Here is a 24,520-nt window from a genome sequence, read left to right as displayed (position 1 = left end):
AGTAAGATAATAATAAAATAGCGTTTAAGATAATGACAAAAATAATAATAATAATGATAATAATAAATTATTATTTATTTTCTATTAATACAAAATTAATAGTTAATATATTTTTTGAATAAAGTATTAACTGATATAAATTAGAATTTAATAATTATCATTTTTCGTTTTGCAGGCTATTAGAAATTTGTTGTCCAGAAAACTCGACTCGCCAGATACCTTTAACAAGATAGCGGCAGCGGCACTGGCATTGACTGGGTTTGAACATGTTTCGCAAGTAGGCGAAATAAGAGGTCATTCTTCACTGCTGAGTGCCTTGGTCGAACGCTGGAGGCCGGAGACTCACACATTTCATCTTCCGGTCGGTGAAGTGACGGTGACGCTGGAAGATGTGAGCTATATTCTTGGTCTCCCAATTAATGGGGAGGCCGTTACGGGTAGATCAGACAGCAGTCACCAGTTTTTGGTGGACAACTGCATCGCGTGTTTTGGACGGGAGCCCGGTCCGCAAGATCATGTGTTGGGGAAGGTTAATATTGCATGGGTTCGGCAGTGCAGAGACACCGAGCCTTGTGACACTCAGGAGTTTGTTGAGCGGTACGTTCGGGTGCACATTTTCTGCCTGCTTGGAACAGTTGTATTTCTGGATAAGTCGACCACTTCGTTGAACTCGAAGTTTCTACCGCTACTTCGGGATTTTCACCGGGTTTCATCATACAGTTGGGGGCATCCAGTCTGGTACACCTATACAGATCGTTGTGTCGTGCACCACGATACAACTACAAAGAGATGGATGGCCCACTGATACTGCTTTTTGTTTGGGCGTGGGAGCGTATGCCGCTCCTGGCACCTATATCCCGCGATCAGCTCGGCGATGTTGGTGTTCCACTTGCGCAACGGTTGTGGCTTTTATTGTTATTGCTATTATAATAATAATTATTATTATTACTGTTATTATTATTACTATTATTATTAATTTGTTAGTCTTGTTAATGTTATTATTCTGTTCTTTGTTAGGTGGAGTCATTGGTGCTGACATACGAGATATATACGGCGACCTACTGCGCATTTTAGGCGAGGACTCGACGACATGGGAGTTGACGACGTAAGTTGTACCATTAATGTCCAATGTTTTTATTCAAAAGAATAGTTTTTCTAATCGGCCTCTTGGTAACTATTGTGCAGTTTATATGGCGGCCATATATGGGAGTTGGGATTCCGGATGGCCTCGCTCCCCATATGATTATGTGCTCCACCCAGTCGCCTCTACTGTCATTCGAGTGCATAGAATGGCACGCGACAGACCGGGTCAGACGACAGTTCGGGATGCAGCAGCTACCACCAGGCCTCGCGTTAAACCTTGGTCGTGATCATTGCAAGCGGTTGACAGGAGCACAGAATCATGACTGGGGACAGATTTACAGTCAATGGGTTAACAGATGGACATTTGACCGCTATAACACATTGCAGCTAGGCGAGGAGATTATTGACTTCCATCCTCTCCCAACGTACTACAACTGGTACACGCAGCAGTATGGGATTCACCTGCGACTGTCAGATAGAGTTCCAGGCGAAGAGGTTGGCGCCGATGAACCACAGCAGCAACAGGAAGAACCAGCTGGCCCTCACCAGGAAGTCTCGCCTCATGAGCAACAGGAACAGGTATTGTTACATATTTAGATGATTCTGTTCAATAGTTTTTATTATGACATATTTAACTTTGTTCCCGTGTAACTCTAAAACATGTGAACTCGGTTGAAAACTTTATTTATCATAACGTGTTTGAAAACTTTATTTATCATAAATTGTTAACTAGGTAAAAGTAAATGACGAGATTACAAAAAAAAGTAACATATAATTGTGAACTAGGTCATAACAAAGTTACATTGAAAAGCTTAACCACTAATGACCTCCAGGGGAGCTTGGCCCTGCGCGCTGAGGACATCGGCTGCGGCTATGTCCCTCGTGTCCACATAAAGTGCACCGGCGAGGACCACGCATATCACGCGAGTCCATCTCATTCAAGTAGCGGGTTGACTTCGGTCTTCCTTTCGTCGCACGCCTCAATGTCCAGTTGGCGATCACCTTCACTCTTTCGTATCTATCCCACGTAGACGGGTCACCCATCGGAACAAACTCACCTCTGTACACCTTGTAAATTTCAGACATCTTGTACACATCGTGCACGTACACTTGCCAATCGAGGCGCTGGTTGGCGCAACATGCAAGCACGTGGCGACATGGGAGTCACTCGACCTGGAAATGGCTACAGTTGTAATGCCGTTGCACAAGGTTAACAGTGTAAATGGTACCATCTTGCATTTCGCGAACCTCAAACATCTCGTTGCGCCTATCGAACCGGTTGACCACAATGTTTCCTGCACGTCGGAAGCTTTCTTCAACTCTCTTCATTGCAAATTCTGAATACGTGAATCCGTTGCGGCGACGCTCATGAGCCTCGGTGCTCTTCCGAGTGAACAATTCATTCAGCCGATAAAAACTTGACCGGACAAGGGCAGTCACAGGAAGGTTGCGTGCACCCTTCAGGACAGAATTTATGCACTCTACCAAGTTTGTCGTCATATGTCTCCAACAATGACCACCATCGAATGCCAACAACCATCTCTCAACACCGATCTCATCGCACTATTGAGTATATGCCTCACCTCGCTCTTTAAGCCTTTGGTAGTTTTTGTTGTACTCCTGCTCCGTCCTAGAATAGCCTGTTGAACAAACCATTTAATCATAAGCAGATGCCACAAATTTACTATGAATAGAACCATAACAGCAATTTGAAATACCTATATTCACCACGAGTTTATGCAAATATGGAGCCTTGAACCTCCTTAAGAAGTTGGACCCGATGTGCCTGATGCAATACATGTGCCACGCCCTTGGTGGTGACCATGCACCGTTACTGCGAGCTATTGCAGCGTTGATGGAGGTATGGCGGTCAGAAATAATACCCACACCATCAATGGTAACAACATATCTCCGCAAATTGGTTAGGAAAAACTCCCATGCGTCTGCTATCTCGCCCTCGATAATTGCAAATGCAATATGCACAATGTTTTGATTCTCATCTTGTGCAACCGTTACCAGAAGTGCTCCTTTATATTTTCCGTACAGGTGCGTGCCATCAACCTACACCAGTGGCTTGCAGTGTCTAAATGCTACAATACACGGATAGAAACTCCAAAAAATGCGGTGCAGAACTCTTACACCCTGAATCTCCTCACTCTCACGGTAAACGGGAAGTATTTTAATTTGAACACGAGACCTTGGCATCTTCACTGTCATTGCTTTCAACCATACTGGCAAAGTCTGGTAAGAAACTTCCCAATCACCGAAAACTTTTGCGACAACTTTTTGCTTTGCCAACCAATCCTTGCGGTAACTCACAGTGTAGTTGAACCTACCTTGGACTTCTGCAATAACAGACTTCACCTTTATCGCGGTGTCTGCTTCGACCAACGGCCTAATGCCATCTGCAATTGTGTCCGAGTCCAACTTGGCATGATCTTGTGAAATCGTGCCCACGGTGCACGTGTGCTTGCCATTGTATCTGCTGATCTCCCAACAAGCTTTTTTTCGAATCAAGCTAGCTCGGATAAGCCAGTCGCACCCTGCACCATACCCCTTGCATTTCGCATAGAATGTCTGCGGCTCAAACTCATACATAGTGTAATCAACTCCTCTAGAGACGGTGTAGCTTTTGATTGCAGATATCACCGACTCTCTCGAACCAAATTCCATTCCGACCCTAAACTCGCCATCTTCCGCCTCAGTGTTGCCTTCACCTACGACATGCACACCACCATCAGTCAGACAAGGAAAATAAAATAAGCACTATAGAAAACTTGAGTTAATAATCATAACATACCCGTATTCGCATACTCAGGAAATTCCGGGGCATGCATGGTTTCGAGATCTAGAGTCCGCATAAAAGACGAAACACCAAACGGGTGCTGGCTTACAATCGCATTTGCTTCATTTTGCACCGCCGGATTGCCTGCCAAGTCTCCATCATCGTTTTCGTCATCGACTTCATAGTTAGCTTCGAATTCCTCTTCACTGTCATTATTATTATCTTCTTCCCAATCTATATCCCTGACCTCATCAATATTGACCTCCTCCCCGACCGGGCCCAACTCTGACTGCTGTTCGAACTCAACGTATAGCTCTATCATCGGCACATAAAATTGGGTTTGTTGATAAATACATAACATCTACTGCATATTGGCATCGTCAGTGATGGGCATCATTTGAAACTGTATCAGCCCACCAAATACTTGTACAAGATTCCTGTATAAAATATTGCTCACCCTTTTTGAAATGTGGCTTTGAATGTTATTACAAAGTCCATTTTGCAACTCTACAAAACTCATGGTACATGGAATAGCAAATGACAACAGACATTCACAAACAAAAGTTACTCCCTCATGTGTGTTTTGTATAACCTCACCGTTATAATATACTCGCAAATTTGCAATATTTTCCATAACTGCAACCTCACCTAATCCGATTTTTTGACACACCTGACTGCCAAAAAAAAACTCAGCACTACGACATATGTGTAAGAAAGAAGAATACAATGAGTAGAAATGGAGTAAGGCAAGCTGAATGAGAGTGTTGCTTCGTATTTATAGGGCGGACCCGTGTTTAAAATATTTTTTTTAAAACAAAACGGAACATGCGTTTTTAGTTTCTCCAAAAAAAGGCTGACAGCCCATAAAACGCACCATGCGTTTATGAAAAAGCTGACACCAAAAAATAAAATGCAAGATGCGTTTTGTTTATTCAAAAAAAAATTATGCCCCCCATCAAAACGTAGCCTACGATTGTGTTAAAAGGGAATTTTAAAAAAAATTAAAACATTTTGAAAAACCAAAACGCATGTTAAGTTTGTCTTTTTCCGCGTTTTATTTTTATTATGGAGAGGGCCTTGGGGTAGGACCGGTATATGGATAGTGTGTGTGCTTTACCATGGTGTGGGATCAGATGTGAACAAATCGCACGGTCCGAAATCTTCTTGACAAATCGGAGGGTGCGCATTGCTTCAACAGATCGGTGGGTCCGATCTCTTCCTCCCACGCCATGTGTCGAATAGCCGTTGTTCCCTATAACGGTGCCCCACTAACCCCAGCTTTCCTTCACTGCATGTATTCGAGCCATCCGAGTTGAGCTCATTCTTCCTCCCAGCAGCAACCTTTCTCCCATTCCCTTCCTCCTCCAGATCTTCTTCTTCTTCCCAAAGTGAGTAAAAAAAAATTATAATGTCAAAAAAACTAAAATCTAAAGATGCTGATCGTTCTTAGCTCCATATTATAAAATATCTCAGCCATTCCAATTACGTAAGTTTGTTAATTAATTTATTTTTTAGTTTTTTAAAAAATATAAATAATATTATCAGAAATTTAATTATAGGTGTTGTTGTTAGTAGCTCAAGTTAAGAACATATTAATATTTGGTTTAATTACTCTATTGGTCCCTATAGTTTCACAAAATTTTCAATTAGGTCTCTATACTTTTTTTCCTTTTAATTGAGTCCTTGCACCAAATTTTTTTTAATTGGGTCCCTACACTTTTTTTTCCTTTTATTTAGGTCCCTATACCAATTCTTTTTTTTTTTTTAGTTGGGTCCCTATAAAATTAAGCCAATTATTACTAAGAAGGACTTAATTGGAAAAAAAAATTTAGTGTAGGGACTCAATTAAAAAGAAAAAAAGTATAGGGACCTAATTAAAAATTTCATGAAACTATAGAGATTAACAGAGTAATCAAACCTTAATATTTCTATTGTTATTATTTTTATTTTTATTATTATTATTATTGTTTGAGAGTTATAATAGTTGTTGTTGCTGTTACGTTCCTATGAGAATGTTATTACTATTATTATTATGATGATTAATTAATTTTATTGTTATTATTAATTAGAATTATAATTATTGTTGTTAATTTAGTTATATTATAATTGTTCTTGTTAGGTCAATTTGAAAAACATATCTCAGTGATAACATTATTATTATTATTATTATTATTATTATTATTATTATTATTATTATTATTATTAATTCAGAATTATAATTATTGTTATTAAAAATTTAATTATAGGTTGTTAGTAGTTTAAATTTAGGGTCAATGACGGTAATGTTAATAATAATAATAATAATAATAATAATAATAATAATAATAATAATATTATTATTATTATTATTATTATTATTATTATTATTAGTAATTTAGAATTATAGTTATTATTAGTATTAAAAATTTAATCATAGGTTGTTAGTAGTTTAAATTTAGAGTCAGTGACGGTGATATTATTATTATTATTATTATTATTATTATTATTATTATTATTATTATTAATTCAGAATTATAGTTATTATTATTATTAATTTAATCATAGGTTGTTAGTGGTTTAAATTTAGGGTCAATGACGATATTATTATTATTATTATTATTATTATTATTGTTATTATTATTAGTAATTCAGAATTATAGTTATTATTATTATTAATTTAATCATAGGTTGTTAGTAGTTTAACTTCAGTGTCAGTGACGGTGATATTATTATTATTATTATTATTATTATTATTATTATTATTATTATTATGAGTGTTTGAAATTTACGAATATATAATTAAATGATAGTTAAAAAATATAAATATGAATATAGTTAGAGAAAATTCAATTCGATGGTAGTGTTTGAGTTAGAGTAATATGATTAGATTAGTAAAAGGAACATGTTGAGAATTTTGTGTAATATTTTTAGTAAAAAATATATGTTTAAAAAATACATTTTTGGAGTAATGTTGCTGATTTTGATCGATAATTAAGTTTTGTAAAATATAATAATGTAATGTGTTTACTTTTTTATAGTAATTATTTGTTTACCGTTACGTTTTTAATTGAGTTAAGTATGTTGTTGTATTTAGTAGTAATGATTTGTTGATAATATTGGTTGTTCTAGTTTTTTTTATTATAATTTATGTTTTTGTAGAGTTTACGGATGTTGACATGTGATCACCCTGTCCCTTCGGATCGGTACGATGATAGGGTGGAGGAGCATTTACGTTTTACTGGTTTATCATGCATCTCAAATTGGAATAGTCTAGTGTCAGAAAGCACTCGTAAATGCTTTAGTCGAACGGTGGCATCCAGACACACATACCTTTCACATTCCGATTGGTGAATGTGATGTGACACTCGAAGATGTGGCTATGATTCTTGGTTTCCTGACGGACGGTCTTCCAGTCACAGGGATGACTATCAGTAGTGTTGAAGCTTTAGAGGCGGAGTGTTTGCACCAATTTGGGGCTGCACCGAGAAGGTCAAAATGTAGAGGAAGCGGTATAAAACTAACGTGGCTACGTGATCTAAAAGAACGGTTACAGTTGACTGACGAAGAAAATAAACAGAGGTACGTAAAGTGCCACATTATGCTGTTGCTCAATACGATATTGTTGGGAGACAAGTCGGGATCATCTGTGCACTGGAAATTTCTGCCTTTACTTCGTGACTTTGGCAGTATCGCACAGTTCATTTGGGGATCGGCTTGCCTCACACATCTGTACAGGGCATTATGCAGGGCATCTCGTTTTGACTGTAAGAAGATCGACAGTTCGCTAACACTGCTTCTCATTTGGGCTTGGATTCGGTTGCCATTTCTAGCGCCGGTTCCTAGGGAACCTTGTAGTTTTCCGCTTGCAAACAGGTAACTAAATCTTACATTTACTCCGTATCTTCATATTTATAATCCAATCCTGTTAATTAATTAAGCGATATTAGGTGGCGTAACTGGGAGCGTGGCGACCGACGCTTTAGGTATATGAAACTTGCTCACTTTAGGAAGGCATTCGATGATCTTCAGGAAGGCCAGGTATATTTTCATTAAAGAATTATTCGGTTTGGGGGTTGCAGTGTTATTGTTATTCCGATTGTAATACACAATTTGGTTTATTTTTCACAGTTTGTGTGGGTTGCTTATTCTGTGGATCGAGTGGATCCGGACATAATTCCTGCAGACATCTACATGCACTCAGTTGTGTGGAGTGCTACGGTTCCGTTGGTATCTTTTGAATGGATTGAGTGGCATGCAACCGATCGGTGTAGGCGACAGTTTGGTTTTGTGCAAGGAGTTCCTCATCAAGAACGAAATCTAGACAAGGCACACGAAGAAGTCCTGACTGGCCCTAAGAATCTTAACTGGGCCACAGCCACGAGTCATTCATTTTGGGTGATGCAGTGGACAAACAGGTATAATCACGTTCTGAATGAGGTTGATGGTCCACAGCATCCGTTAGATATTTACATGCACTGATACTGAACAAAATATGGCAACCATTTGAACTTGTCCGATCTTGTGGTTCAAGAGAATGACGAGGGTGACCAGGGTATGGATGATGTGGATCAAGAGAATGAAGAGGCTGAGAAGCAGGAGCCAAACTCATCGCCACCTCCACCTCCGCCTCCACCTCCACAGGAACAACCTCAGTGGTCTAGCCAATATATGCCACAAACACAATTTACCCCATCATACCCAATACATCAGCAGTATTGGACTGTGCCACAGTTTGACTCAGGAGACGGTGGTTCTTTTAGCTAGTTGTTTAGGTTCATGGCTGCAGATGCAGACCAATCACAATATGGCCAGCAGCCTAATATCATGGCTACAGATGCAGGGCAGTCACATTATGGCCATCAGGCTGACTTCATGTCGGGTAGGTATTCGTTGGATGCAAGTATTGGTTACCACACTTCGTCATGTGCTTCTGGAGGGTTGGTATCTGGTGACTCTAGTAGGAGTGACGGTGGTCGAGGGGTTCTGAATAGTCAAAACCCTAATCGTGTTTCCATGACTCTGATTGAAGAAAATACCAACACACTTGAGAAAGAGACTGATGAGTATCTGGTTGATGAACCAGATGACGAGGACGATGATGATGAGGAGGATGAGGAAATGGACGAGGACCTCGAATCCCGTAATGATTCACCTGATGATGGTGATGATGCAGGTTCTTTTTTTGCTTTACTAGCCAATCACTTGTTTATAATATGTTCATATGTGATATCAAGGATTGAGTGGATTATATTATAGGACTTGTTTGGTCAATTGATTATAATATGTTCATATGTGGTCTCTATGTTTAGTTGATTATATTATAGGACTTGTTAGGTCAATGGATTATAACATGTTTGTGTTTGATGTTAATATAATCATGTTAAGATGGTTTGTATAATTATGTTGGTTCTAGGTGAGGGACGCACTCCAGATGACACAAGAAAAGGGTACAATCTCAGGGTTGATCCGTCTCGTCATAGTGCTAATCGATTCACTCCGTCCGTATTCAAAAAGGCCGCGAAGAAATGCAAGAGTTTCGTGAAAGATGTAAAGTGGGCAATGAGAAAATAGATGTTGTGTACTTTATATTTCATTTCACTTTTCTATGTATGAATTAACTTAATTATATATCAAGTACGATTTATGTAGTGTTCACATTAGCATGGGATATGTATCAGTTAACTTTTCTATGTACGAATTCTAAAATTGCAATCGCCTTATAGTAGCTTGAAGTGTGATTCTGACTGGCTATAATTGAAATAAAGTAGATTGAGATATAGTAGCAAATTACTATTTTTGCGAGAACCGTTTTTTGCTGGTACAGCTTTTACAGCACAACCGAACCGACCGGATGACCGGTCTTCGGTTAAACTGGTTGAACCGACCGATCCGGTTCGGTTTTCATAACAATGCTAAACTCACATTTGCCATTGAATAGATTGATACATAAATCTAAATTCACATTTCAAACAGCATAATATATAATTCTAAATACACGCATATCTTAGAGTAGATTCATATAAGATACAAGGTTTCAAATATCCTAATATATATAGTTCTACTAAGCATTATCCCCGCCACTTGCACCAACTGACTGACGACATCTACTACGGCTGTGTCTCTCGGCCCCACATTGCCTACATCGCCTTGGACGACGCAGCATTCGCGTGTCCATCTCATTCAAGAAGCGCGTCATCCTGGGGTGACCTTTCGTTACGCGCCGGAGGTACGGATTCGGTACGAATCGCGGCCCGTTGTATGCAGGCCACATAGTTGGGTCCCCAGTGGCCTAAACATAGCTCGGTAAACCCGTCGAACTTGGTCCATCTTATACACATCATGAACGTACACTTGCCAATCTAGTCTTTGATTTGCACAACATGCAAACACATGCCGACACGGAATCCGGTCCACCTGGAACTCACCACAGTTACATCGGTGCCGACGAAGGTCAACGGCATACTTCAACCCACTTGGTATCTCACGCACTTCAAAGACCTCATTCTGCCTGTCGAAGCAATTAACCTGGATGTTCCCTGATGCAAGTTGGTTTGCATGCAATTTTGAGGTCACAAGTTCAGAAAAAATATGACCAGCACTAATCCGAGCCTCCGCCTCAGATCTTTTTCTAGTGAACAACTCATTAAGCCTGTAGAATGTTGCTTTGACAAGTGCAGTGATGGGGAGATTGCGTGCACCCTTCAAGACTGAGTTGATGCATTCTACTAAATTCGTCGTCATGTGACCCCATCGGTAGCCACCATCAAATGCTAATGCATACTGTTCCCGGGAGATTCGATTTAACCAGTTAGTGTAAGCCTCGCCCCGTTCTCGTAACCGCTGATAACGCACTTCGTACTCGCGCACCGTCCTCGAATACCCTGCATAATGGCGACCAATAAAAAAGAAATGGGTTACGAAACACTTATTGAAGGTATCCCTGTTGATAACAAACTTTGAAATACACAATTTACCTATATTAACGACAAGTTTTTGCAGGTATGGTGCCTTGAATTTTCTCAGGAAATTTGACTCTATATGCCTGATGCAAAACATATGGAAAGCTCGGGAGGTGACCATGCTCCGTTACTGCGAGCCACAGCTACATTGATGGATTCGTGTCGGTCAGATATCAGCCCCACACCATCCCGAGTCACAACATGTTGTCGCAGGTTACTAAGGAAAAAGTGCCACGCATCAGAAGTCTCTCCCTCCACAATAGCAAATGCAATTGGGATGATATTGTTGTTACCATCATGTGACACTGCCACTAACAAACAACCCTTATACTTTCCGTACAAGTGAGTCCCATCCACTTGGACAACTGGCTTACAATATCTAAATGCTCTAATGCAGGGGTAATAACTCCAAAAGATTCGATGCAACACCCGGATATCATTTACTAAGTCATCGCCTTGGTATGCAGGCATAGTCTCAAAATGAACGATAGTTGATGGCTCCTTATGACACATGGCCTCAAACCAAATCGGCAAAGCTTCGTACGATGCTTCCCAACCTCCAAATATTTTTTCTACTGACTTTTTCTTAGCCAACCATGCTTTCCGATAACTGACAGTGTAATTGAACTTCGATTGCACTTCTGCAATAACTGATTTTACCTTTAAGGAGAGGTCAGCCTCAACCAACGGCTTTATTGCTTCTGCAATTGTGTTAGAATCCAGCTTCGAATGATCCTGAGAAATGGTGGCTCTGGTATAGGTGTGACTATCATTATACCTCCTAATAACCCAACAGTATTTTCTGCTGATCATGCTAACCCTGATAAGCCAATCACACCCCTCCCCATACTGTGTACACTTGGCATAAAAGGTCATCGGCTCTGACTCATACACCCGATAGTCTACACTTCTCTGGATGGCATACTCTTTCATCGCCCTAATAACAGCTTCCCTTGAACTGAATTCCATCCCCACAGCAAATTCACCATCTGCAACAAGAGGGACTTCTGCCATGACGGCAGCCATACGAAAATTTAATAACCGAAATTAAAGGTAAGTCAAACACTCAATACATCTATGGTCATATTATTAAATTCTACATCAGGTTATTATCTCAATCTTAACAAAATAATAAATAAAATACATAAATACATAAATAAATATTGTTTAACAAACAGTAATTAATATTTAACTACATCAATGACTAACCAAAAATTTTTATTGCCCTACATTTAACTACATAAACACCTACACAAGTGCTAATTGAATATATTCTCACATGTCACTTAACTATTTGCTCTATTAATAACTAACATACAATATTATTATCCTACACTTAACTTATTCAACACATAAACAAATGCTAATTAAATATACTTTCACATGTCACTTAACTATTTGCTCCATCACTTAATATAATTTATTACGGAATTCTAATCCGTCTTATAATAATAGGCAATTACGTACCGGCGCTCATGTAATCTGGAAACTCTGGAGCATGCATGGCTTCCAAATCTAACACTCGCATGAAAGATGGCTCCTCGAACGGTACTTCATTTGCCAGTGCATTTGCCACGTCTGTCACATTTGGAGCCGTGGTGCCATCACCTTGATCTTCATCTCCATTTGGATCCACAACTTCATAATTGCTTTCGAACTCTTCCTCACTATCACTATTGTAATCTTCTCGTATAATATTTCGGTCGGCCTCAGATTGTTCGAATTCAATGTACAGCTCGATGAACAACATCTGGTCACGACTTTCAATATACATTGAAAACATCTCTTGCATACTCGCTTCATCGGTTATATATTTGGTTTGAAATTGAACGAATCCACCAAATACTGTGATGGGATATCTGTATAAAATACATGATATTTTCCTTGACATCGCAGAATCTATCTTCTCATATATGACACCTTTCAGCTCTTCAAATGAGATTGTGAAGGGAATAACAATATCTAATGAATTTTTGTAACACCCTAACTACCAAAGCTCACGCTTCCGGCTGCGCGACTCTGATAGCTTGGACATTACGACGACACTTATACTATTTAATACTAAAATATGAGCCTGTTTAAAACTTTAAACCGCAAAACTGCTCTCAAAAATACTTTCGTTCGATAACGTACATTCACAGAATACCATACAACTTACAAAAGCTCATAAAGAGTACATCCATATATATACACAGATATATATATATAATATTACAAGCATTAACCAATACAATTCCTATCTCTCTTACAGAATATCTCAACATAAAGGCGAGGGTACAATAAATAATAATTAAAACAATACGAAGCGTCTCAACAACTAATTAAACTCTTCGTAACTTCTACGCCCATATCCTGAAAGGGGAAAAATGTAGGGGGGTGAGAACATCATCCTCGAAAGGGTTCTCAGTAGAGGGTTTTTAGGAATTACTGTAATAGGATACATGAAGATAATCGCACCAGTGATTAATAACCGTCTCATGCCTCTTTTCAAAAACAACGGTTTACAATAAAAGTAAAGTCTTAAATCTTTTCTGAAAGAGGAACCATTCAATTCTCAAAGACTCAAAAGCCTTTCAAAACGGTTTATCTATGCTGAAACAAAATAGCCTTTCATATTTTATTCCAAACCAGAAACACAAAACCGAAATCAACCATCGGTTCATCTCATTCCAACCACGGCCCTAGGCCCAAACAATCCAACCATCAACCAATCATCACAGTCCAACAGAGTCCCAGTAGCAAACACAATTAGGAAGATGCAAGCACAAACAAACAGTTATTGCAAGTAGAACAATTAGCAATTAATCACATAGGCAAATCAAGTATAATATGCACACCCAAACAATGTCACATAGATGCGTATGATGCATGCCTGTCCCTAGTGGCTGATGATATCATCTGTCGGTTATATAGCCAACCCGACACGTCCTGGTAGCTAACCATGGACAAAAACACCCATCGCGAAGCAAGTAGGTTTGAGCTACAATCCCATTGCTACTACCCGCTCAACCCAGAGCCAGTGGAATAACCACTATTGCGGCTACTACCCAGGCGGGTGTTTAAAAGCTCAACCTGGAGCGAGTGGAATCACCACTACTACCGCTACTACCCAGGCGTCACAGTCTCTGACCTGGAGCAAGTGGGATGAACCACAACCCTTGCTACTACCCAGGTATCTCAAGTATATATTCATTCAGTCCCAGCCATGGATCAACATCCATCTCAGCCATCCGGCTTAAATTCATAATTCATAGTCAGCCATACGGCCCATAACTCATTCGGCAATCAGCCATAAATCAATATCATACACAGCCATTCCGGTTCACGGTTCAATCCAGAACCAGCCAATATTCATAATCATACACAGTCATTTCGGCCCATAACAAAACAGCACTTCCACCATTCAACATCATTAAATTCATAAAACCGGCACTTAAGCCACAAATCACTTTTCTCAAGCCATTTCACTTTGAAATCAAATTTTAACTCTTTTCAGCCTTGGCTTAAAAGATCTCATTTCTCAAATCATCTCAGGCTCATAAGCCAAATTTACTCAAAGTGAGTTTCCTGTTTAAAATAAAGCCACTCTCGGCATTCTCTTTCCAAAACTTCCAAAACCATGACAAGTTAAGGATTTATTTCAAAGTATTCAAAACCACCCGTCCCACAATGGGATTTTATAATAAAAGCTTCTCGGCAGAGTCTCAAGTCTTTAGGGAAGGTCTACCTATATCAATTCCTTAAAATTTATTGAAACTCTTAAAATCATGGATTCTCGATTCAAGTAAATAAAACTGAATTTATTATGAAACCGACCATACAAAATCACAAGTTCCAACCCGGTCCAAAAATCAACTCATTTGAAAAGGAACCGGTTCATTTGAATCAAACCACTTTCAGGTTTCTTTTTGGAACCCATTTTTCTAACTCTTTCAAAATGCCTCAAACTTAATTACTCAATCAAAAGTCTAGATTCCTTTAAAATCACTAAAAGCTCCTTTTTATTTTCAAATCAATATTAGAGCATCATTCTTTCCTTCAATGATTCAAACGGTAAAAATAGTTCATTTCTAAATAAGTCAAACTCAAGGCATAAAGCTCACTAAATAAATTAAGCTTGAAAATATAAATATTCTTTTAACAAATCAAATAATACAACTTCTCAAATCCAATCCTTTTTAAATAACTTTTCAAACAAGACTAGGATTTTGTAGAAATTTCAGCAGCACCTCTCCTAAAACTTGGACTTTTGCCACCCAGTTCGGGTCCCAACTAAACCGTTTCTCATTCCTTTTCAACAGCTCAAAACCAGAAATCAATTCAAAGCAAGCTAAATCCAACAGTCGCCTCAGTGGCATATCTCAAGAAAACCATTTCAAAATCAACTCAATATCAACCGATTTAACTCATTTCCAAAGCTTTAAAGAAACGGTTCAATAACAAATCATTTGTCCAAGATCAAGTCAATTAAAGTAAACCAGGCTGAATTCAAAAGTGCATTCGACTTTTCACATCATCAAATAATTGACTCAAATCAAATCAATCCTCAACGGATTAAACTCAGATTTCAAATCTTTAAAGAATCACTTCAAAACATTACATTTCACAAAGCCACACAACAATTCAACCAAACCAACGTCCATAATCACTCGAGTCAATCAAATAACACATAAGGCAGATACAATCACCAAATACACAATATCTCACAACAGTATCCATATGTAATAATTCCAATACTTAAAACATAGTTTTTGGAAAGCGCCCTACCTCAAAACGCAAATTCTATAACCCAAACGCGTCACAGAGTCCTTTCCGCCTCAACCCGAATTGACGGCAACCAACAACTCGGATCCACTTGTTTTCTCAACAGTCTCAGCAACTCTAATCGTAACATACAACAACCGAAACTCAATCTTATAGCGATTAACGCCACAAACCTCAGCGTGAGATTACAAAACAGTAACAAAAGGGCTTTCAAATCGAAACGCTTACCGAACCGAAGAAGGAACGGCTAAACCGAAACAGCGGCGGTCTTCGAACCGGTTCGGCGACAGCCCGACAGCTACCTCAAGCAGCAGCGGTGACCTGAACCATATGCAGTGACAATGAGGTTACCAGAAACTCAACAGAAAGGAGAACCAACTTAAAGTCCTTACCGATAGAATTTTCCAGCGACGGCAAAAGCAGCCAGAAGCTCCGACGGTGCTCCCGGAAGTCACAGAACCACTCCCGGCAGTCAGAATCACAGAGACGCAGCTCCCTTTTTTCGGCAGCGACACCTGCAGCGGTCGAAACCCCTTTCTGACGGCGGCGCCGGCTGGACACGGTGGTTGGACTCCCAGCCCAGCCTCCATCCCTTCTCACTTATCGAGCGCGCTCTCTGTCCTCCGTGGTGCTCAATCGGCGGCAGTGGACTGCGAGGAGGTCAACGGCGATGAGGCTAGGCGCGGTGATGACGCAGCTGACGGTGACGGGAGGCACGAACATCGGCGGCTTCTTCGGTGGGTTAGCAGTGACTGAGGTGCGGTGCGGCTCTCTCCTCTCCGTGGTACAGCGGCGGAAAATGGAGGCAACGGACCGGCGACTGGGTGGCGCGAACAGCTCGCCTCCTCCCTGGCGCCGCACCACCTCTGTCTCTTTCAAACCCAACGTCGTTCTCCCCTGCTCCTTCGAGCTCGACGACAAGGGATCCACGGCGGCGCAGCGGGTCGCGCTCCTCGCGTCTCTGGCCCGCGTCCCCTTCCTTCATTGTCGCGCAGTCTCTCCTTCTCCTCGGCGCCAGCAACGGCGACAGCACTCCTTGCCGGCACCGCACAGCCCCACGTCTCCGGTTCCCCCTCCTCGGTGCAACAAAGCGGCGCGGCGGTAGTGACGCCCGCCAGCGCCGCCCTTCCTCCTTCTCCCTTCCGGATCTTTCTTTCGTTCACAAATCTGTGTTGCGTTCTGCTGGGAAGAAAAGAGGGCTGCTGCGTTCTGTTGGGGCAAAGGAAGGGTTGGGGTGTGGCGGCTGAGAGTTAGGAATTAGAGTTTCGTTTTCAAAAATTAGGGTTAGAGACATTTTTGTAATTTTAAATAAAATTGTGGATAATATAGTAATTGAAGCCCACATTAAATCCAACACTAATTGCATATAGAAAATATTATTTGCTCACCAATTTTATAAATTATTTTTCATAAAATGTCCAAATCAAAATAATTAGAAATAATATAATTAAATCTTTTATTTTCCAAAAGTAACAGTATTAATATTTAAAATATTAATTATTTAATCCAAAATCATATAAAAATCCTTATTATTTCACAACCACCAACTTTGTGGTTTAAATATAGAAAATAATTCAATAATTATAAAATTGGATAATAATCATAACTTATCTCAAATTCAATAAATCAAAACTTGTCTTAATTATCTTTAATAAAATAATTTCTGAAATTAAAGCTATAAATAATTATATGATTTGAGACTTGATCATAAAAAGACTTTTCAAAGGTTCTGGGTCTTACAATTTTCACAAATAAATTTTACTCCTTCAGATATTTCTAACAAAATCTGACCAAAATAATATACTTTTAAAAGAACTCTATCATCCATTTCCCTCAACAACCTAAACAAAAACAGAACCCTCACAATCAATTTTTGTTAACCTCATAAGAAAGAAAAAAGAACCAGAAGAAGTATAAAAACGTAGAAGAACATACAGTGTGGGGAAGAAGACGCTCTCTGCCTTATCTATGAGTTACACATTTTTATATACATATAACCCCACAGATCGGACCTTACGAGTTGTTCAAACTCGTTCAAAAAATCTTATAATAATCAAATCGGACCCTACGATTTGATTTTCCTATTTATTAAAAAAACAAAACAAAACGGACGGTCTGAATTGCACCATCCGAAATTCAAATTTTCCCACCTAGCAAATCGGACCGTCCGATTTGCACCATATATTTTATTCATAGCAATTCGTGTGGTCCGAATTGTTCCTGTCTAATATCACATAAAGCTGCCCCACATTATGGTGAAGCACACCCATACCCCATAATAGATGACTACACACTCATACTTTCCATTACCATAAAAATCAGCCGTCTTTTTCTCTAAAAAAAATAAAATAAATAAAAACAAAGCTAAACGTAACCCACGTTTTGAGTAACTTCCATAGCAGGGGAAATATTGGTCATGCATCCATTTTATTGGACAACACCAATACCAAACCCATAATGAAAAAAATGAGCCATAAATTTATCGCTTTTTCTTTTTTCATGTGAGAGAGAGAGGAGTGTATCTCACAATGATGTGAGAAGACATGAGTTTTACGCTGGTATGGTTTAAACAACTCGGTGCCTCCGATTTGTTTCATTTTTTAAACCAACTATCACAAATTGGACGGTCCGATTTGTGATTTCAAAAATAAAAAAAAAATTAATGTTAAAATCGGACCGTCCGATTTTATTTTAAAAAATAAAAAAAATACCGATTTAAATAAAACACCGTATCAAAAAAAAAAATACCAAATCTTCCAATAACAATGTATTACACATATATTTAACCAATATAAAAAAAATTAGCCTAAATTTATTCTTGTGTTAATGAAACGGTATCTGCATCAAAATTAGTGCCACACAATACCCATAAGTGGTTGGAAAGTCAAAAATTCTCAGCATGCATCATATCTTTCTTTCTTCTTAGAGACCCACATGCATGATGGCTTGTGCCTCAAGTTCTTGACCACAATTTGATCTCAAGCAATGCTCAACACACATTTTAACTTTGTCTAAAAGCTAACACCACCATAAAATGCTTTTGTGTGGTGCTTTCTTGCATTATCATTTTAACTTTATTTTTGGGTTATGGTCCAATAAAAAAATTAGACCTTCTGAAAAACAAGTGCTTTTCTTTTTCTCTTTCTTAAATGGAATTCTTGACTTACTATATAGTATATAGCAAGTGAAGGACAAAAAGTTCAATCAAAATTGATGGCTCAGAACGCTAGCATCCACATTTACAGCAAAATAAGAAAACAATATATGATATGACTTGTATGACCAGTATCTTTTTTGCTATTACATGAAAATCTATTATGCCTTCTGTGCCCCTTTTTTTAGTGAAGATCACACTATCGAGGCAGTGACAAATATACCATGGAAACTTTAAAAAAAAAAAAGAAAAAAAGGAAAAGGAAAAAAAGTAAAATATCCCTTTACTTTTTTTTTTCTCTCTGTTTTCTTCATCTTCTATGTTGTGTGCTACTTTTAAGGTGTGTGTCCTTTTTAGCCATTTAAGCAATAGCTATATGGGCTTGCTTTTCTGTCTGCAGTTCTTTTCTTCCAACATTGGTGCTGCAAAATATATAACTATCTTAGCAAAAGAGAGAATATTTTGAGCAAATTAAATGATTGCTGTGTTTGGTTATTATAAGCAATAATGCTTTTGCTTACCAAGTCCATTTCCATTGGCCTCAGATGTTCTCATGATTCTAAGCCTCCTCACTGAGCTAAGGAACATCCTGATTACAACATATTTGAGAAAACTTATATTAATAAAGCATATAAAAGTTTACATCATGCAATTAAGGGAACCAATGTGCCTACACATTGAGAGGTATAAGAATATAGAGATTCTCAAGCATAAACCAGATCCTTGATTCAATTTCAAGATAGTCCCCTATTGACAGAACTAAACAGCTATCAAGTATTGACTAAAGAAATTCGACAAAATCTCCCAACAATGAAACTGAGTGCTCATCATGGGACGGCCTGACCAAATCAAACATTACATGTAATGGTAGGATTTCGTGAAGGAAAATATGAAAATCAGAAAATGAAAACAAAAACAAAACTTTTGGAAACAGAAAACACAGAATCAATGTTAAGATAATAGATTTGATACTAAAATCTAATTCCAGTAGTATGGACAAAAAATACTTACCCCCAAGGAACATCTCCAACAAGCATCCAATCTCCATCCTTGTCTTCATAAGTTAGCACAAACTTCGAAGATCCATCCAGCAATTTTGAGTGTTGATCTCCTCCAACAAGAATACCGAAGTCTTCTCCGTTTGATCCTATCAACAATGATAACAATACCATCATGGGAGAAAAATGGAATAGAAAACATCGAAACTTGAAAGTAGAAACTTAAAATACAAGAATGCACAGGAATTGCTTTGCTGACATGTCATACATTTTAAGCATTTTGAAGAGAAAAAAGTAGTTGCTTCGAATATAAGGTACCACAGATGTTCATGTAAACTGTTGAAATGGCAATTTTTCTTTAGAGAATCTTAGAAATATAAGCTGCCATTCATGGATTTTTCAAGTGTTGTTGCATCATGATAAAGAAATATGGTTGAATAATACGAGCGAAAAGAACATATCAAGTTCTCAATATGATGCGAATGGGAGGAAAAAGACAGCAACAGTTATGTCTGAAGAACACATTTTATAGTTTCCAAAATTTTACATTAATTTTCTGACTATCATTTTGAGGTAATCACAACATATTCCCTAGATTTTGCGAAGTTAAGAATAGAGGCAGCAAGAAGTAATTATCATCTGATGCCAAGTAAACATAACTTCACCATGCAGCTGAAATCTAGGCGATCATTAAACACGAAATAATCTTGGTGATTATGAGTTATAAAAGACAACTAAAATCTGTAAAACAAAAAAAACAGGAGAAAAAAATAACTCACCATTGAAAGTGATTGCTGTAGTTGATTCTCTAAACATATCCTCCAATGTTTGAGCTAAGGTTTCATAAGAACTATGGACACTCAAATCGACCTTCCTTCCAATTGCTATTCCGTCCATATTTACCTTGACAAACAAGGAACTCCGGAAGTTTCTTTTTTCTTTGGTATCAATGTTGTTGTTATTACCATTGGTATTATCAGCATTCTTCCTTAGCACATCAGTTTCGCTGCTCTTACTCTTCTCAGAATTCGAGTTGAACACCTCGGTGGCTGGCGATTTTGAATGATTAAAGCTATTCACTCTGTATGGTCTTCTGAGGGGAGGCCATCCAACTACCGGACTGTTTAGTGAAAATTCAATGCCAATAGAGATCACAACCGCATCAGCAAAGAAATAATAACGAAATTTTGTAATAAATGTTAAAGTGCAAACATGACAAGTATGACAAAGTTTCATGTAAATGGTAAACTTGTTAAGATATAGTAACATGTCAACCAATTCTTTCGGATAAACATTGAAAGGAAGAATAATAAATCTACAAAATGACTGAATAAAGAACAAAACAGTGTCTGAAGTGCCACGTGAAGGTGAATTTAATCACCCTGAAAACAAATAAATAAATAAAAATCTGATTGGTTCCTCTTGTGATTGGATCTTGAAAGTCTTTGTCTGCTATGTTCCATTTTGTTAGATAACACCTGAATCTAATTCTAAAGAAACTATTAAGTCAAATTAGATGAAAATGTTCACATTGTATAATTTTACAAACTGAAATGGATCAGGTATCAACCTATTATCAAGATTCAGGGTCACTATTTACTAAACCCTCTTGTGGGTTGCAGCAATTGAGAAACAAAAGATTGACAGCGAAAACCTGCTACAAATGGTAACTTCATAATACTAAAACATCAATAACACTTAAATCTGGTCGCGCTAGCCGGAACAGCTACGTAGGATGAATTGAGTCATACTATAGTGTCCTATCATAAATCATTTACATAGCAAATCTCGAGTTAGAAAAAGTGACCAATGGTTTTAGGAATCTACAACCAATGTAAACATTTATCAGATCTTTATAACATGGATCATGAATGTTTAGTTGGTAATCTCATAATGAGATATAAGAATTTAACTCAATTAGTAAGTCCCAAATTATGTTCTTTGCTTAACTAACCCCTTAAAACATGAATCTTTCCGAGCTCATCCAAGCAAATTGAATTTCTTGGAAAGGAATCATCTCATCATGATTCTTATCCACACAAACAGTTAAACTGAAACTGATAGAATTTTAACACATCCTCAATCATTCAATTATATGTACCAATTTCTCTCTTCACATAACAAAGTCAGGTAATAAGAATCAAAATTCTAAATTTCTTGCCACAAATTAACATTATATGATTCAAATATCCATAGTAAAAAGGTCTGAATTTTGGACAGAATCACAAAAACCAAATTCAAACCACAATTATATACAAAACATTATTATTTATAGATAAAAACCAGCCATGTATCCTACTAACTCAAAATTCTAAATTCTCAACAAAAAAAAATTGTGTTTATATTCAAGACCTATGATTAAATCATAGACCATTGAACACAGAAAAATTACTGATACCCTTAGAAGTAAATCCAAGATTGAATTAATTTACCTAGGTCCATTATTAGCAGCAGCAACAGACTCAGCAGTTCTCTTGGTGCCAGAAGTGGAGGTGGTGGTGGTGTTGTTTACCCTGCTCAAAGAAGAAGAAGGAGGTGAAGATGAAGATGATGAAGAAGCTGAAGCTGAAGAAGGAAAATCCTTAGCAGTCAAAATTCTAGCATGATGATGATGATGACTGTGTGATTTAGGAGCAGGTTTATGATGATGAGATAGGCCTAATCCAAGACCAAGTTCAAGCAACTCAGAATCTTCAGGGCAAGAAGAGTCCTCAGAAGAAAGAACCAAGTTCGTGTCTTCCTTTGACAAAGTAGAAGACATGGTGGAACCACCACCACTACCGCCAGTAGGAATAATAGTAACACCCTGCATCAGAATTTTACAAAAGTAGAAACTTAATGGATTCAATAACAAGATTGAAGAAGGAGAAGATGATGGGGTGTGTATGTAAAAGAGAGGATGAGAATATGAAGGTGTAAGGGGAAAAAAAGTGTTTTTTTTTTTGGGGAGGATTGCTTGAGTAGGAATGAATGAAGAGAAATGAGAATTGGTTAGGTCATAGGTGTGTGAGGAACTGAGGATGAAGGGGAGAGAGAGAGAGAGAGGAACATTGAAGAGGTTGAGGAAAGAAATGTGTGGACCCCACATGTCTGGTTTGTGCGCCAACATCAATGTCTTTGCCTTAACTTCTTTGTACTACTTTTCTTAAAGTAGTTTTTTTTTTTTTTAAATATATGTTTTCTCATATTTCGCCTTCTAAATTCTTTTTTTTTTTTTTTTTTGTGTTACAGAGACAGAGACCCACATACTGTGGAAGTGGAATCGGAATTGGAAGTGGAAACACAAGATATTTCAGTTTGTCTTAGGTCAATTAAGGCGCTGCTGTCTGCTCATGAGATTGTCAATTGAAAATAGAGTCAATAGATCGTTTATTTTTTTAAGTATTGGTATAATTTTAGTGTAATACTTAATTATATAAAAGGTGTATTGTACTGTTTCCATAATTATAAAAAACATCATAAAATTTAATAATTAAGTATTATACTAAGATTTTTTTTAATATACAAAAAAATTAACCTTAATAGATCATGTAATAAATATAGGAATAAAAAAGACATGTTTTTTCATAAATAAAAAAAAAATATTCAACTTTATTTAGTGGAGTGATTAATTCTTTCCACGGTCTAAATAAGTATTAAAAGTTAAAATTGGCAGGTATCTATTAGATTCACAAAAAATTAATTTTTTGCATATTAGATTAGAGTGTATGATAAAAAAATTAAAAAAAAAATCTAAAACTAAAAAATAAAAAAAAAACTTTTAAAAACTAATATAATATTATAGTCAAACATTCAGTATTAAAAAAATATCTAAAATTTTAAAAACAATAGCATTTGAATTCAATTAAAAAAATATTCAAAATTCTAACTTAACAAAATTTTTTTAGTAAAGTTTAATAACTTGTTATAATATTAACTGAAATTGATTATTATTATATAAATTTTATCATATTATTCTTAAATAAGATATAGGGCAATTTATCTTAATAAACTAAGAGCATTCTAATATTACGTAAATCTTTTAAATTGTAAAAAGCTACTTGAATATCCCAAGTTGTATTTTTATATAAATTAAATTTAATAAATTCGACTTAGCTAAATACATACTAAATTGAACTCATGGAATTTGAATTGCATGCAAATGGATTCTATGAATAAATCGAAGCTAATAATGACTTTGAATTAAACAACCATGCTAAATCGAAACAAAAAAATTCGATTTATATATACTAGTAAATCGAATCCATTCAATTCGATTTATACCTTTATGTAACATTTCAGGTAAAACCATACCACTAGGATTGATTTAGTATGTAAGACACTCCATTATTAAATCGAATGCACTTAATTCGATTATATATTACTGACGTCTTTTTTTCTATTTGATCACTATTTCACGTACAATTTTCATAAGTACATTTTTCTTTTTATCTATTATTTCATCAAATTGCATTGAGTATCCATCGTGTATGTCTTTGTATTTTCTATATGATATTTTATATATAATATTTTTACTTTATATCAATTTTAGATTAGACACCAAAAAAATATCAATTTTAGATTTATAGATTTTCTATTTTATAAAAAATAGTGATAATGAATAGAAATAGTATCATTTATATAAATACTTAAAATAAAAAAATTAAGTTAAAAGTATAATTTAGACTTTAAAATAAGTTAAACAATATTTATACACAATTGCATAACGATTAATTTAGTATTTAATAGTAAAAATATTATATATACATTAAAAATTAAATACTAAATTAATCGTTATGCAATTGTGTATAAATATTGT

General features: G+C 37.0%; 3 protein-coding genes across 3 annotated transcripts; all 3 read right to left on the bottom strand.

The window, feature by feature from the left end:
* Positions 1–2,646: 2,646 nt before the first annotated feature.
* LOC107627006 (uncharacterized) lies at positions 2,647–4,190 on the bottom strand. Its single transcript, XM_088505721.1, has 4 exons — positions 3,884–4,190; positions 3,223–3,800; positions 2,802–3,144; positions 2,647–2,723 (listed from the first exon to the last, which is right to left on the bottom strand). Exons 1-4 carry the CDS (start codon positions 4,188–4,190, stop codon positions 2,647–2,649), a joined length of 1,305 nt encoding a protein of 434 aa, XP_088361847.1.
* A 5,870-nt stretch (positions 4,191–10,060) lies between these two features.
* On the bottom strand, positions 10,061–12,697 carry LOC107627005 (uncharacterized). The gene is made up of 3 exons (XM_016329888.2): positions 12,274–12,697; positions 10,890–11,813; positions 10,061–10,728 (listed from the first exon to the last, which is right to left on the bottom strand). Exons 1-3 carry the CDS (start codon positions 12,695–12,697, stop codon positions 10,061–10,063), a joined length of 2,016 nt encoding a protein of 671 aa, XP_016185374.2.
* A 6,058-nt stretch (positions 12,698–18,755) lies between these two features.
* On the bottom strand, positions 18,756–22,913 carry LOC107625090 (auxin-responsive protein IAA10). The gene is made up of 5 exons (XM_016327659.3): positions 22,155–22,913; positions 20,502–20,842; positions 19,736–19,871; positions 19,246–19,313; positions 18,756–19,146 (listed from the first exon to the last, which is right to left on the bottom strand). Exons 1-5 carry the CDS (start codon positions 22,829–22,831, stop codon positions 19,097–19,099), a joined length of 1,272 nt encoding a protein of 423 aa, XP_016183145.2. The 5' UTR covers positions 22,832–22,913; the 3' UTR covers positions 18,756–19,096.
* Between the last annotated feature and the right edge of the window lie 1,607 nt (positions 22,914–24,520).

This window comes from Arachis ipaensis, chromosome B2 (genome assembly GCF_059453495.1).
Source record: "Arachis ipaensis isolate K30076 ecotype BB chromosome B2, ASM5945349v1, whole genome shotgun sequence".
Taxonomy (NCBI): Eukaryota; Viridiplantae; Streptophyta; class Magnoliopsida; order Fabales; family Fabaceae; genus Arachis; species Arachis ipaensis.
This window is presented reverse-complemented; position numbering and strand designations above follow the sequence as displayed.